We start from the raw sequence: 14601 nt of genomic DNA on the forward strand, positions 1-14601 counted from the left end.
CCTCCACCCACAGGAATACACAAGAGTTGCGTTTGTAGAGTGTGTTTGTCGCCATGTCATTGAAACGCTGTTATTTTCAACCCGCAGTCCAATCACCGGGTCTGATTCCGGCTTTCATTGATAGGGTAAAATTAAAGACATGTTTACAATAACACTGAGCGCGTGAATCTCCACGTTATGGTAAGAGGCGTGACCTTTCCGGGCAAGGTTCGCTAAACTGCTGTCGAATCACAACACAGGAAACGCTGGCACAATCAGAACTCATTACGTATTTCTGAAGGAGGGACTTCATAGAACAAGGAAGTCATCAGCCCGTTTTTATGACAGTGGAAACAGCGGTATACAGATAAGTAAATTATGTGAAAAATACTGTTTTTTTTTTACACGCGAAACATGAACACATGCTATATTACACACTATAAACACAATCAAAGCTTCAAAAAAACACGAAAAAACGGGACCTTTAATACCTGATCCGTATGGATTAGGTCCAACGGTTCAACACGCATGTGATTCACAGATTAACTGCTAAGTTTAGTCATCATAGAGTGAAAGTTTATCATTTGGACGTGTTTTGTCTCGCTAATTAAGACATTCAAACGATTTTAAAAGCGGAAGAGGAGGTGAAAATCGGGACTTGCAAGCTATTATCTGTGCGCACAGCCTCACACCCCCAAATGCGCAACACAGAGAGAGAGAGAGAGAGAGAGAGAGAGAGAGAGAGAGAGAGAGAGAGACAGTTAGACAACACTTTTCTAACACCAAAATAATTCCTTTTTCTCATTTACTTGCACTTGAACGGACACATACACACAGAATTATGTTAAAATACCTGAAAGTATTCTCTCGGTTATGTCATAAGTGAACAGTTGAGAAAGAAACCGGATGTGTGTCAGTTTTTCGGTCTGTGCTTTCCTTCTTAAAGTGACAGCAGCCTAATATTCTTGCTGTTGTCTGTGTTATTAATGTTAGGAAAATAAAATGAAAAAAATCATTATCATACACTCTAAAAAATGCCGGGTTAAAAACAACCCAAGTTGGATTGAAAATGGACAAACCCAGCGATTTTGTTGTTTTAACCCAACTGTTGGGTTAAATGTTTGCCCAACCTGCTGGGTAGTTTTACTTAACTCAACTATTGTTTAAAAATTACAGTATTGCTGACTTAAAATGAACCCAAAATATCTTGAAAATTAACATTTATTAATATGTTTAATAAATGAACATTTTAATTTCATTTTAGATTCATTTTAAGTCAGCCATATAGTCATTTTCAAACAATAGTTGGGTTAAATAAAACTACCCAGCAGGTTGGGCAAACATTTAACCCAACAGTTGGGTTAAAACAACCCAAACGCTGGGTTTGTCCATTTTCAACCCAGCATTTTTTAGAGTGTAGTGTGTCACATAAAGTGTGAGTACCAAGCAACATCTCCAGGCGCTCCGATGAGAATCAGACCAAAAAAGTTATGTGCACCCCTGTTTATAAATGTATTTGTAAGTACTAAATACACAAACCAATTTCAATACATATTTATATATTGCATATATATAACTTGTCTTTAAAACTTAGTTACCCTGTTTTGCTAATGGCAAGTCCTCACTAAATGTGTGCTGCAGCCTGTTTAGCAAAGAAATTCTTAGAGACATGATTAATTTTGAGATTGTTTTGTATGGACATACATTCTTTTTATTATATCTTAAAAAAGTCTTGAAAAAGTCTTAAATTTGATTTGAGAAACGCTGCAGACACCCTGCAAAACACATCGTAGGACTGTAATGGGAATTTTTATATTGAGATTTGTCTTTAGCATGGCTTTAGTGAAAAAGGCAATCCATAAATATTCTCATCTGGGACTGTTGCTCATTTCACAAATACAGCTATCAGTTTTTCAAGTTCTGACTGAGGCCTGTTGTGGAGGAGCCTGTGTCACATGACACGTGATGTATCCATGCAGTTGGCATGTGTGGACGATGTGGCCATATGCAGAGTAGGACGCAGTAAATCACATTCTGGAAAAAAGGGTGTAAGTGTGGCAGATATTTTGCACAGCATTCCTTGCCTGCGTCTGTCACATACTGTGGCTTGCCAGACCGCTTGTTAATGGTTCTAAACATTGAGCCCACTCCACACTTGGCCTGAAGAATCTCTGCTCTTGCTACTCTACTTTTACATGACTGACAACTCATGTGTGCAGAGCACGTGTGGATAATATAAGGAGTGTAAACAGCTAAGCAAGGTAAATTTACAAGCCCTCAGGAGAAGCTTGGCTGCTAGATGATCAGTCATTAAACCCTGTCCCAAGATCTCTTTTAAAATTGCTGGTTGTTAATTTCTTTTTATATGCATTTTAGTGTATATATAATGATGTGGGGGTCAAATTTTGTATTCATTTTTTTTTTTTTTTAATTTCATTTAATTTGATTTCGTTTTAATATTCAACAGGTCAATGCACTGTTTGTCCATTTTGTTTTTGTTGGTTTTGTTTTGTTTTGTTTTGTTTTTTTGTTTTGTTTTGTTTGTGGTCTAGTCTTAAAAGTTTGGTGTGTAGTCTCTCCATTTATTGTTAGGAATGTCCACATCAAAGACAAAGACCCTGTTTTTATTTTTATTTTTTATTATTATTTTTTTATTCTTTTTTATTTTATTTCAACTTAATTTTATTTATTTATTTATTTGATCAGATTATGGTTTCATTCATTTATTTTATTTATTTATTGGTCAGTTATCATGTAATAAGCAGGGTAATGTACCATTAGCTGCTCATTAGCACACAATAATGACCTGAAAGGTTAATCAGGACCCCAGCTTAAAGGTGCCCTAGATTGTTTTTTTACAAGATGTAATATAAGTCCTAGGTGTCCCCTGAATGTGTCTGTGAAGTTTCAGCTCAAAATACCCCATAGATTTTTTTTTATTAATTTTTTTAACTGCCTATTTTGGGGCATCATTAACTATGCACTGATTTTTTCAGCATGGCCCCTTTAAGAGATGCGCTTCCTCTGCCACACCAGCTCTCAACTATATATACATCGCATAAACACAGTTCACACAGCTAATATAACCCTCAAATGGATCTTTACAAGATGTTCGTCATGCATGCTTCGAATTATGTGAGTAAAGTATTTATTTAGATGGTTACTTTGATTCTGTGTTAGTTTGAGGCTATGCTCTGTGGCTAACGGGCTAAAGCTAACATTACACACTTTTGGAGAGATTTATAAAGAATGAAGTTGTGTTTTTTAAACATGTGCAGTCTGTATAATTCATAATGAAAATAGCGATGGCTCTCGTCTCCGTGAATACAGTAAGAAATGATGGTAACTTTAACCTCATTTAACAGTATATTAGCAACATGCTAATGAAACATTTAGAAAGACAATTTATAAATATCAGTAAAAATATCATGTTATCATGGATCATGTCAGTTATTATTGCTCCATCTGCCATTTTTCGCTGTTGTCTTTGCTTGCTTACCTTGTCTGTGCACAGATCCAGACGTTAATACTGCCTTTCCTTGTCTAATGCGTCGAATGGGCTGGCATTATGCAAATATTGGGGTCATACATATTAATGATCCCGACTGTTACGTAACAGTCGGTGTTATGTTGAGATCCGAGTGTTTTCCGGAAGTCTTTTAAACAAATGAGATTTACATAAGAAGGAGGAAACAATGGGGTTTGAAACTCAATGTATGTCTTTTCCATGTACTGAACACTTGTTATTCAACTATGCCGAGGAAAATTCAAATTCTGATTCTAGGGCACCTTTAAAGCAGACTGTACATTATCCATTACACATGTTTAGTAATATGAATCTGTTATGATCAACTGCTGGTATTTTAGCATTTAATGAAGCAATGCTGCTTCGCCATGTGTATTTCCAGTGACCACTAGAGCGTTTAATTACCCAACGCATTTAATACAGCGCGCTGCCTGTGGTTGAGCTGTTTCGTTTTAATTGCACACAGCACCATATAGCTGAAAATCTTTTAGTCTGAATTTTGCACCACTTTCCTTCTCTTGCTCTTTGCTGTGAATATTAGGCAGGTGTGTAACATTAGAAGCAGATGTGCTTCATAACATGAAAGTGCTCAAGTTGCACACTGTGAAAGACAATCCAGATTTTTTCATGGTCTTTTGTCTTTGTTGTGTTCTGTGACGCACAACAATGTTTTATATACAGGGAGCGTACTGTCTTTGTGGGCCGTTTCGTAACTAATCACATCTTGTTTTTGTGTATTGAACTGTTCAACTCCTTTTGAGCACTGACAGCTAATGATCTCTCTCTCTTTCTTTCTTAGGATGTGGAGACAGTTTGCAGGAGAGTAGTGGGAATTTCTCTTCTCCTGGTTTTCCGAATGGTTATTCAGCATATATGCACTGCATATGGAGAATTTCAGTCACACCAGGAGAAAAGGTGAAGACACCAGAATCTCTGATTTGTTGTTGTGAGAAATGTTTCTAGGCCTAAGGATTGTTTATGGAATAAACAATGATATTGGTCCCACATAGAGTTGGGAAGTCGAGATCATTTTGGTTACTCGGTTTGTTCGAATGCGTTCTTTTCACTGAACGGCTTCAAAAAAATGATTCACCGATTCTTTGAGTCATCACTTTAACCTGTTTCCTGAGGTCCTCACACACCATTTTTCAACTATTTTTCACATACATTATTATATTTCACAGTTTATTAATCAGTACAATTTTAAGCAGCCTGATTGAAGATCAGATCAAATATGATTATTTATGGTTTTCACCATTATTATTTATGTTTTACTCCAAAACAAATGTCTTGCTCAGAGGGGAGTAATTTACACTCCACAGAATGGTTTGATTGAATCGTTAAAAAGAACTGGATTAAAATAATGACTTCTTAATAAATCTGACATAACTACCTCCACACAGTTTAACTTCCCAGACAAAATGAGGATGAAATGAGGATTTCAGAATTATGAAGCTTAGTTATAGACAATCAGCCTGTTTACTGCTTGGAATCATTACACTTGCACAGATTTCAACTTTGAAATTTACTAGTTTTGATTTATTTCCTAAGATCATTCTGAACTTTACATCTATGGATTTATACCGGAGCCATTTGTGCTGGTATGATCATGTGGAGATCAGAGATGGATATTGGAGGAAAGCACCATTGAAAGGTTTGAGATGAACATCTGGCATTTCAGAAGAAGAATATGAAACAAGCAAAGCTTGATAATTAATGTTGAATAATTTGCTTGTACCTCTGTATGCAGGCCGATTTTGTGGGGATAAATTACCCGAGCCGATCGTCTCTACAGACAGTCGCCTGTGGATTGAGTTCCGCAGTAGCAGCAACTGGGTGGGAAAGGGCTTCTCTGCTGTTTATGAAGGTACCAGTAGTCAACCAAATCAACAACTATCAGATATGCTAAAATATGTCCTATTGTACAATGAATAAATTATAAAGAAGCACTATTGTACTTGTGTATAGTACAGCTTAAGTGCCACTGTTCCAATTGGGAAAACGTGTATTAAAGGATTAGTTCACTTCAAAATTAAAATTTCCTGATAATTTACTCACCCCCATGTCATGCAAGATGTTTTTGTCTTTCTTTTTTTTCAGTCAAAAAGAAATTAAGGTTTTTGATGAAAACATTCCAGGATTTTTCTCCATATAGTGGACTTCACTGGGGTTCAACTGGTTGAAGGTCCAAATGTAAGTTTCAGTGCAGCTTCAAAGGGTTCTACATGATCCCAGACGAGGAATAAGAGTCTTATCTAGCAAATGATTGGCCATTTTCAATTTTTTTAAAAAATTTATATACTTTTTAACCACAAATGCTCATCTTGCACTGCACTGCGATGCTCCACGCATTGCATAATGCAGTTGGAAAGGTCATACGTGACGTTGGCGGAAGAACAAATTTTCTCCTCCAACTTCAAAAATGTCTGAATTCGTTGTTTTGCCCTTTTTTTTTGTAAAGGCCATTTGACTTAGTCTTTGCCCCACTGCTTTGTAAACACTTACTTCCGCCTACATCATGCGTGACCTTTCCAACATGATTACGTAATGTGTGGCACATCGCAGAGGAGCATTTGTGGTTAAAAAATGGACTATTGATTCGCTAGATAAGACCCTTATTCCTCGTCTGGGATCATGTAGAGCCCTTTAAGCTGCACTGAAACTGTCATTTGGACCTTTAACCCATTGAGCCCCAGTGAAGTCCACTATATGGAGAAAAATCCTGGAATGTTTTCCTCAAAAACCTTAATTTCTTTTCGACTGAAGAAAGAATGACATGGGGGTGAGTATATTATTAGGAAATTTGAATTCTGAAGTGAACTAATCCTTTAAGACATGCCAGTATAGGGACATGCAATGTCAAAAAACTGTGCCTTGAGTTCATACCATTGACATTTTCATGTAATTCATATATTTAATATAAAGCAGTGGTCTTGCATTTATCATATTTTTTTTCTAAAGACAAAAGAGTGGTGCAAGTTGTGTGCAATATAAACCCAAAGCAAACAGCAATTTCATGGTCACTGTCGAGTCCAGAGTGCTCAGAATAACTTGTCAACAGAAAACATCAAATTCATTCATAATAAGTGTTTTGCCCCGCAGACCTAAATCCAGCCGTAGCTGATATACTTAGTTTCCATTAGGTGAACATCTGACAGTGTTGTTTTCCTTTAGTTTTTGTTTTTGTGGATTTCCTTGCTTTACCGTTATGCTTGCAGGCTCAGCATCCTTCTGGTACTTATAGGTCTATATTACAAATAAAGAAATGATAATGTAGACAATAAAGTGAACACTGTTGTCTTTTATCTTGCAGCTATTTGTGGCGGGGAGGTGAAGAAAGACAATGGTCAAATTCAGTCTCCGAACTACCCAGATGACTACAGACCTAACAAAGTGTGTGTGTGGAAGGTCACTGTGGCTCAGGGCTACCACGTAGGCCTTACCTTCCAGTCTTTTGAGGTATGATTGGTTGTTATTACTGCATTATAAGCACATAATAAAGTGTTAATGCTAGGGCTGTCAGCATTAACGCATTAACGCATGCGATTAATTTAAAATCCTTAAAGGATTAGTTCACTTTAAAATGAAAATTAGCCCAAGCTTTACTCATCCTCAAGCCATCCTAGATGTATATGACTTTCTTTTTTCTGATGAACACAATTGGAGTTATATTAATAAATATCTTGATGCTTCCTAACTTTATAATGGCAGTGAATGAGGGCTATGAGTTTGAAGCTCAAAAAAGTGCATCCATCCATCCATCCATAAACATACTCCACACGGCTCCAGAGGGTTAATAGATAAAAATATCTAGCTTCCACCAGACCGCCTTCCCTATTCAACTTACGGAAAAAGCATAACTGATGTTGCGTTTTCCGTAAGTTGAACATGAATATTTATTAATTTTATCTCAGATTGCGTTCATCAGAAAGAAGAAAGTCATATACACCAAGGATGGCTTGGGGTAATTTTTATTTTAAAGTGAACTAATCCTTTAACACGTTAAAATAATTTAACGCAAATAAATTACTGAAGCATGTGAAATTTACGTCACGCAGTTTAGATAATCTTAGAAGTTGGGAGTTTATCTACAATGGTTCAAGCTCCTGTAACCCTGATAGGCGGAAATTTCTATTCAGCTCTTTAACCCGAGCTCATATTCTGTGATTGTTTCTGAAGAGCGCGAGTCCTCACGCATCGCGCTGTGTGAAATACAGACTGAATGGAACGTCAAAACATCCCACCATTGTATGGCCAGATGATACGCAAACTACGTTTCTCGGCTGGATAAAGCAAACCAGCGTCTCGCTAGTAAATTTTTGATGGATGAGGATTGCAATCATGGTAAAGATGATTGCTGTGAAGTACAGGAGTCGTACAGTAAGCACGCGTGAGTCCGTTATATTGATGCGCAAACAAACCGTTTATGTGCCTTCTTGATGCACTGATCGCACATTATATTTATGCACATTTCAGTACATTCACTTTGATTCCGCAGACATTCAGGATAATGTTTTGATTTGTTATGTGTGTGTCGCTATGTTTAGTGATTTTGAATGGATGCTCATAGTAAACCAGGTGATTCTCAGAAAACTGTATTTTCTGCAGGCTTTTTTCAAGGTAAATTTAGGTGTCTTTCCAAAAAGGGACTCTAAAAGGACCCAAATACTGCATATACTTACATATATGCATCATATATCTAGCAAATGATGACAAAATGAACCTGTTAAACAAGATAAAAAGTGAATGCTTAATTTCATGACAAGTGTGCGATTAATCGTGATTAATCCCACAAAAGGGCTGCGTTTAGAGTAATGTTAGGAATAATGTAAGAGCGTGTCCTAAACAAGAAATAAACATGTAATAGGATTGAACAAATAGGGCTGCAACTCAATAATAATAAAAAATTAAATAACTGACAACACATTTAAAACAAACAAAAAAAACATTTTATTACATTTTGAAAAAATCATGGCATAATTTTTAATAGGTCAAGATGCTTTTTGAAATGGATATGCTCACATTTTATTATTACTGTTCATGCGTCTGCATGAATGTCAATCAAATGTAATGACATTTTTTTATGAACTTTAATAAGAAGTCCATCACATTTTTTTTGATACTTGCTAGCTACTTTCAAGCTGTGAGAATTTTTTTTTATCACTTTATATTGTAACTTATAATTGCATCATTTTTGTGTCATTTGGCTGATTCTGATATGTCATGTCATGGCACTGGGTTTGGTTTAGATTGTCTCTAACCAGTGTAAATAAACCCAAACTCTCTGTGATTTTTGAATTAGAAGCAAAGTTGTAGATCTGTCCATTTAAATGAAAATGGGAAAAACATTTCAGTTTTGTTTGTGCTTCATTCTTTTCTTAAGATATTCTTGACTTTGATGAAAAGGTTGGTTACAGTCACAGCTGGTCGCCATCAAATTTAAATGGCATGTCTTGCTTTGAAAGAAAATAAATACATGCTAGGTCTTTCAGGTTTAAATGTTGTTTTTCCATTCCTTTTTCTCCATTATCTTTTGTCTTTTCAATTCAAGATTGAGAGGCATGATAACTGCGCGTACGACTACCTGGAGGTTCGAGACGGGAACTCAGAAAGCAGCCCGCTGTTGGGCAGATTCTGTGGTTATGACAAACCTGATGATATTAAATCCAGTTCCAACCAGCTCTGGATGAAATTTGTGTCTGACGGTTCGGTCAACAAAGCTGGATTTGCTGCTAATTTCTTCAAAGGTGAGGTGTATATTTTTGCTGTATGGTTTGGCATTTGTTGTTCTCTGTTATCTTTGGAAATTTCTGAGGTTTGATGATTAGCTTTAGAGCTCGGAATTTTACTTTATAGCTTGAAATTTTACATTACAGGAAGTATTTATTACCCCCCCCCCCCCCACCCCACCCCAGTGAAATTTAGGAATGCACATATACAACATTTGACCAAAACCAATATGATGAAAAAAGAAAAGAGTTAAAAAGAAAGAAAAAACTAATCCATTTCCAGTTTTGTCTTAATCATACAATGCCACGAATGCTACAATGTTAGCATGAAATATCTCCTCAGATATTATCATTGCTCCTTTAAGATACTGTAACTCATCAAGTTCTGCTGCTTTTGTTGTTGCAGAAATGGACGAGTGCTCCAGACCCGACAACGGTCGCTGTGAGCAACGCTGTGTCAACACGCTCGGTAGTTACAAGTGTGCCTGTGACCCTGGTTACGAACTGGCGGCGGACAAACGGAGTTGCGAGGGTTAGTATGTGAACAGTCTACAATTGTGATAGTTTTAGGGCAAATACATCACTTTTTTTTACAGATCAAGGGGTCGTTAAGAAATACCTTCAGACTACACGGTATTTTCGACTGTTATGATAGTCACTGTTTCAGATTATGCAGATTTGACTCCTAAATTCTTGTTGTGGACAAGAAACATGTCAGACTACACGTTGCTTCCCAACCAATCATCGCTTGCCGTCTTTAATGATGTGTGTAATGTCTTCGAGAAGCCAAAATTAGTGACTGACTTCTGGTGTGGTCTCCTTTAGGACCCCGAGTGATCACATTGGTTCAACTGATTTTTAATGCGCCTGATTACAATTCCTGCAAAATCACGTTATGATTTATATTGTTTAAAATACGTTATAATGACCATTAATGTCTTTTAAATTGCATGGTTCAATCAAGCATTTCTCATTCTATTGTTTTTTAGTTAGCTTATGTAATAGCATAGCATCCATCTAACCGATTAGCCTGCTAGCTTAGCTTATATTATATTAGGTATGCTTTTTGCTTCTAATATAGTTCCTAATGACATGTTTCAAATTAATAATGTTTGTGTGATAAGACATTAATAAGACTGTTACTAAGCGGAATTGATGAAAAATTCTTAAGAATTCTCAAATATTTACTTAAGAACATCTTAAACGGTTAGTTCACCCAAAAATGAAATTTCTGTCATTAATTACTCACCCTCATGTCGTCCCAAACCCGTAAGACCTTTGTTCATCTTCGGAACACAAATTAAGATATTTTTGATGAAATCCATGGGTATATGATCCACACATAGGCAGCAATAACATTTGGACCTTTTGAGGTCCTGAAAGATATTAAAATCATCTTTAAAACAGTTGACTGCAGTGGCATGGCGCAAATCTGCGGGGCGCCCCCGCGAGCCGAAAGTCCGACGCCCCCTAAAAGGGGGGTGGGGATACATCACAATATTGTAAATTTTTCCATTTTAAACCAAGAAAGGGAGCCAATGGATATCACACAAGAAGCAACGTGCAAACTTTGCACATGAGTTATGCCGGTAAAAGCTTCAAAGTGAAAGTAAAAAATGACAGAGCTGCCTGACGTAATATGCTGATAACAGTATATAACTGTATTAATTTATTCCATTATTTCTCTTGTGGCCCATACATATAGTGAAACAAATGAGAATAATATTTCATGTTAAACAGCTCGGTGCTTGAAGTAGCTCTTAATTTTCATTGATGACTGCAGTCAGTGTTAGGAAATATTATAGACTGTTAATAACTTTAATTATAGGCCTATAATTCCTTGTATATTAGGCCTAAAAAAATGTTTAAAACAAAGATAAGCTAATAGCCTAATCTTTTATTATCCTCACAGAATGTCAGTTAGGCCTATGCAGTGATGCACTATGAAATTATTGTGGCAAATTTATTATAATATTAATTTAACAATAAAAGTAGCCTAACCTAATAGTAATAATAATAGACTCGAAGAATGTAACAGGCCTACATTAATTGGAAAGGCCAAATCCTCTTAATATTGCCAATATTTGATGCTTTTGACAATATCTCTGGCTATCGCCGATACATGATCATCGCAACCCGGGTTATCGCAGTGCGTGTCCGTCCGCTACGCCACTGCGTGACTGCAGTGGTTCAAATTTAATTTTATGAATTCTTTCTGTTAAAAAAACAAACCCAATTTAATGACTTTATTCAACTAATTCGTCTGTCCCCTGTCATATTTCTATACTATTTTCGTTGTTGTTCAGTGTTTACGTCCGAACGGTGACTCAGTATTGGCCGGCTCTGGTCACGTGAGCAGCAAGACGCATGCGTGTGATGCTGACCCATGAGCCAGCCAATAATGAGCCTGAGTTCAGACATAAGCACTGAAGCTCTGCAAAGAATTTGAAAAAAAAAAATTAAGAATTTGTTAAAATGAGAAGAAAATTGCGGTTAAGCTGGTCAGGCTTCTTAAACAAACAGAACAATTTGATAGTTTTGATAGCACGTTTACACTTTTGGGGTAATCAACTGACAAAAGGCTTATTTATGCATATTGATCTGTAATAAGAGAAGTATTTACACATAAAAATTTGCACATTTCCCCTTTAAGAAGCTTTAATGCAGCTAGCAGCAGTGACTTCATTCTGCCTCTAGTGGACAGTCTATGCCACTGCATCCTCATAATTACAACTCCTGCTTGCGCTGTTGACATACCGCCGACATCTGTTTTGTGCTATTGGCTTGGGGCTGCCAGCAAGTTATGAGCACCTTCCTCACATCGACAGCAGGCTTGCCTGGCTTTATTTACCCTCCTCCGCACGACACTTATAAAGCACTGCTCTGTGTTTCTGAGCGGCTGGAAATAATCGTGAAGTTTGGATCATATTCTTCTTGAACAAGCACAAAAACATACAGTTTGGGTTAAAGGTCACAGCATTCTTAGGTAAATTGTTGTCTCGTATTATATCGTCAGCTAATGTCTGGATACGCGAGGCAGTTGCTAGGACAGCACGTACCCTGCAGCTGCTATATTGAGCAAAAATCTGTTTGTTCAGACATGCACTGAGATGACTCAACAGCTCAATCGTGACAGCCTGGAGTGATCGGAAAATGATTCTCCATTAGATAAAAGAAAGAGTGGCTGAGCGCAGCTTCCTGGTGGCTATCATATCAGTAGTAAACCCAACATTATCATAATGACTGTGCCACTCTCTCACAGAACAGCCAATGTAGAAAGGATTTACTGCACGACGGACCTGTGGGAATAGAGACAGATAGAGCTTAAATGTACACAAAGCTAAAACTTCAAGGGCTGTCCAAAGGCTTCTAAACGGCATGATGGTAGCCATGGAAACATCTCTCCCCGAGTGGAAATCGCTGTAGGGGATCCGTTCGTTAATTTGGATCATAGCGCACTAAAGTTTTGTGTTTGATGAGATATGAACCCTGAGGATGTTTTCTGTGTATTTTAATTTAAACAGGACTGTTCTTGTTATTTTATGTGCAGCATTCGCCTGTTTAGATGAGCCGCAAGCTGGTCAGCTTGATAAATTGAAAGTTTAAATATGCTTTGTGATTTAGGTGTGTTGTGCATAAAATATATAAGCATACTTTTACAAAAATATTTCCAAAGAGTTGTTTGGTGTTTACACCCATATGTAACCCATATTTTTAAGGGGCTGTGTTATTTTTCATGTCAGTCAGGAGCTGAAATATGCCTGAATAATCCAGGTTATTTTTGTTCATTTACATATGCGACTTCTATACAGACAATACGGGACATGTGTGACAGAGCTAAATTTACTACTGTTATAATATGTAAATATTGACTTACAAATCCAATTTCCAAAAAGTTGGGACATTGTACAAATTGTGAATAAAAACAGAATGCAATGATGTGGACGTTTCAAATTTCAATATTTTATTCAGAATACAACATAGATGACATATCAAATGTTTAAACTGAGAAAATGTATCATAAGTTGATTTTAAATTTCATGGCATCAACACATCTCAAAAAAGTTGGGACCAGGCCATGTTTACCACTGTGTGGCATCCCCTCTTCTTTTTATAACAGTCTGTAAACATCTGGGGACTGAGAAGACAAGTTGCTCAAGTTTAGGAATAGGAATGTTGTCCCATTCTTTTCTAATACAGGCTTCTAGTTGTTCAACTGTCTTAGGTCTTCTTTGTCGCATCTTCCTCTTTATGATGCGACAAAAGTTTTCTATGGGTGAAAGATCTGGACTGCAGGCTGGCCATTTCAGTACCCGGATCCTTCTTCTAGGCAGCCATGATGTTGTAATTGAGGCAGTGTGTGGTCTGGCATTGTCATGTTGGAAAATGCAAGGTCTTCCCTGAAAGAGACGACGTCTGGACGGGAGCATATGTTGTTCTAGAACTTGGATATACCTTTCAGCATTGATGGTGCCTTTCCAGATGTGTAAGCTGCCCATGCCACACGCACTCATGCAACCCCATACCATCAGAGATGCAGGCTTCTGAACTGAGCGCTGATAACAACTTGGGTTGTCCTTGTCCTCTTTAGTCTGGATGACATGGCATCCCAGTTTTCCAAAAAGAACTTCAAATTTTGATTCATCTGACCACAGAACAGTTTCCCACTTTGCCACAGTCCATTTTAAATGAGCCTTGGCCCAGAGAAAACGTCTGCGCTTCTGGATCATGTTTAGATATGGCTTCTTTTTTGACCTATAGAGTTTTAGCCGGCAACGGTGGATTGTGTTCACGACAATGTTTTCTGGAAGTATTCCTGAGCCCATGTTGTGATTTCCATTACAGTAGCATTCCTGTATGTGATGCAGTGCCGTCTAAGGGCCCGAAGATCACGGGCATCCAGTATGGTTTTCCGCCCTTGACCCTTACGTACAGTATTCTGGATTGTTCCAGATTTTCTGAATCTTTGGATCATATTATGCACTGTAGATGATGATAACTTCAAACTCTTTGCAGTTTTTCTCTGAGAAACTCCTTTCTCATATTGCTCCACTATTTTTCGCCGCAGCATTGGGGGAATTGGTGATCCTCTGCCCATCTTGACTTCTGAGAGACACTGTCAGTCTGAGAGGCTCTTTTTATACCCAATCATGTTGCCAATTGACCTAATAAGTTGCAAATTGGTCCTCCAGTTGTTCCTTATATGTACATTTAACTTTTCTGGCCTCTTATTGCTACCTGTCCCCAACTTTTTTGGAATGTGTAGCTCTCATGAAATCCAAAATGAGCCAATATTTGGCATGACATTTCAAAATGTCTCACTTTCAACATTTGATATGTTATTTATATTCTATTTTGGATAAAATA

At 37.3% G+C, this 14601-nt stretch overlaps 1 protein-coding gene across 1 annotated transcript in view; it reads left to right on the forward strand.

Annotated features, from left to right (window-relative positions):
• Nucleotides 1-14601, forward strand: part of bmp1a (bone morphogenetic protein 1a) — a 112474-nt gene that overhangs the window by 78447 nt on the left and 19426 nt on the right. Inside the window, exons 8-13 of the mRNA XM_067395435.1 lie at nt 4305-4420; nt 5057-5159; nt 5256-5372; nt 6819-6964; nt 9057-9252; nt 9641-9766. Of these exons, the coding sequence (XP_067251536.1) occupies nt 4305-4420; nt 5057-5159; nt 5256-5372; nt 6819-6964; nt 9057-9252; nt 9641-9766 (804 nt within the window). The remainder of the gene's footprint in view (nt 1-4304; nt 4421-5056; nt 5160-5255; nt 5373-6818; nt 6965-9056; nt 9253-9640; nt 9767-14601) is intronic.

This window comes from Chanodichthys erythropterus, chromosome 9 (genome assembly GCF_024489055.1).
Source record: "Chanodichthys erythropterus isolate Z2021 chromosome 9, ASM2448905v1, whole genome shotgun sequence".
Lineage (NCBI taxonomy): Eukaryota > Metazoa > Chordata > Actinopteri > Cypriniformes > Xenocyprididae > Chanodichthys > Chanodichthys erythropterus.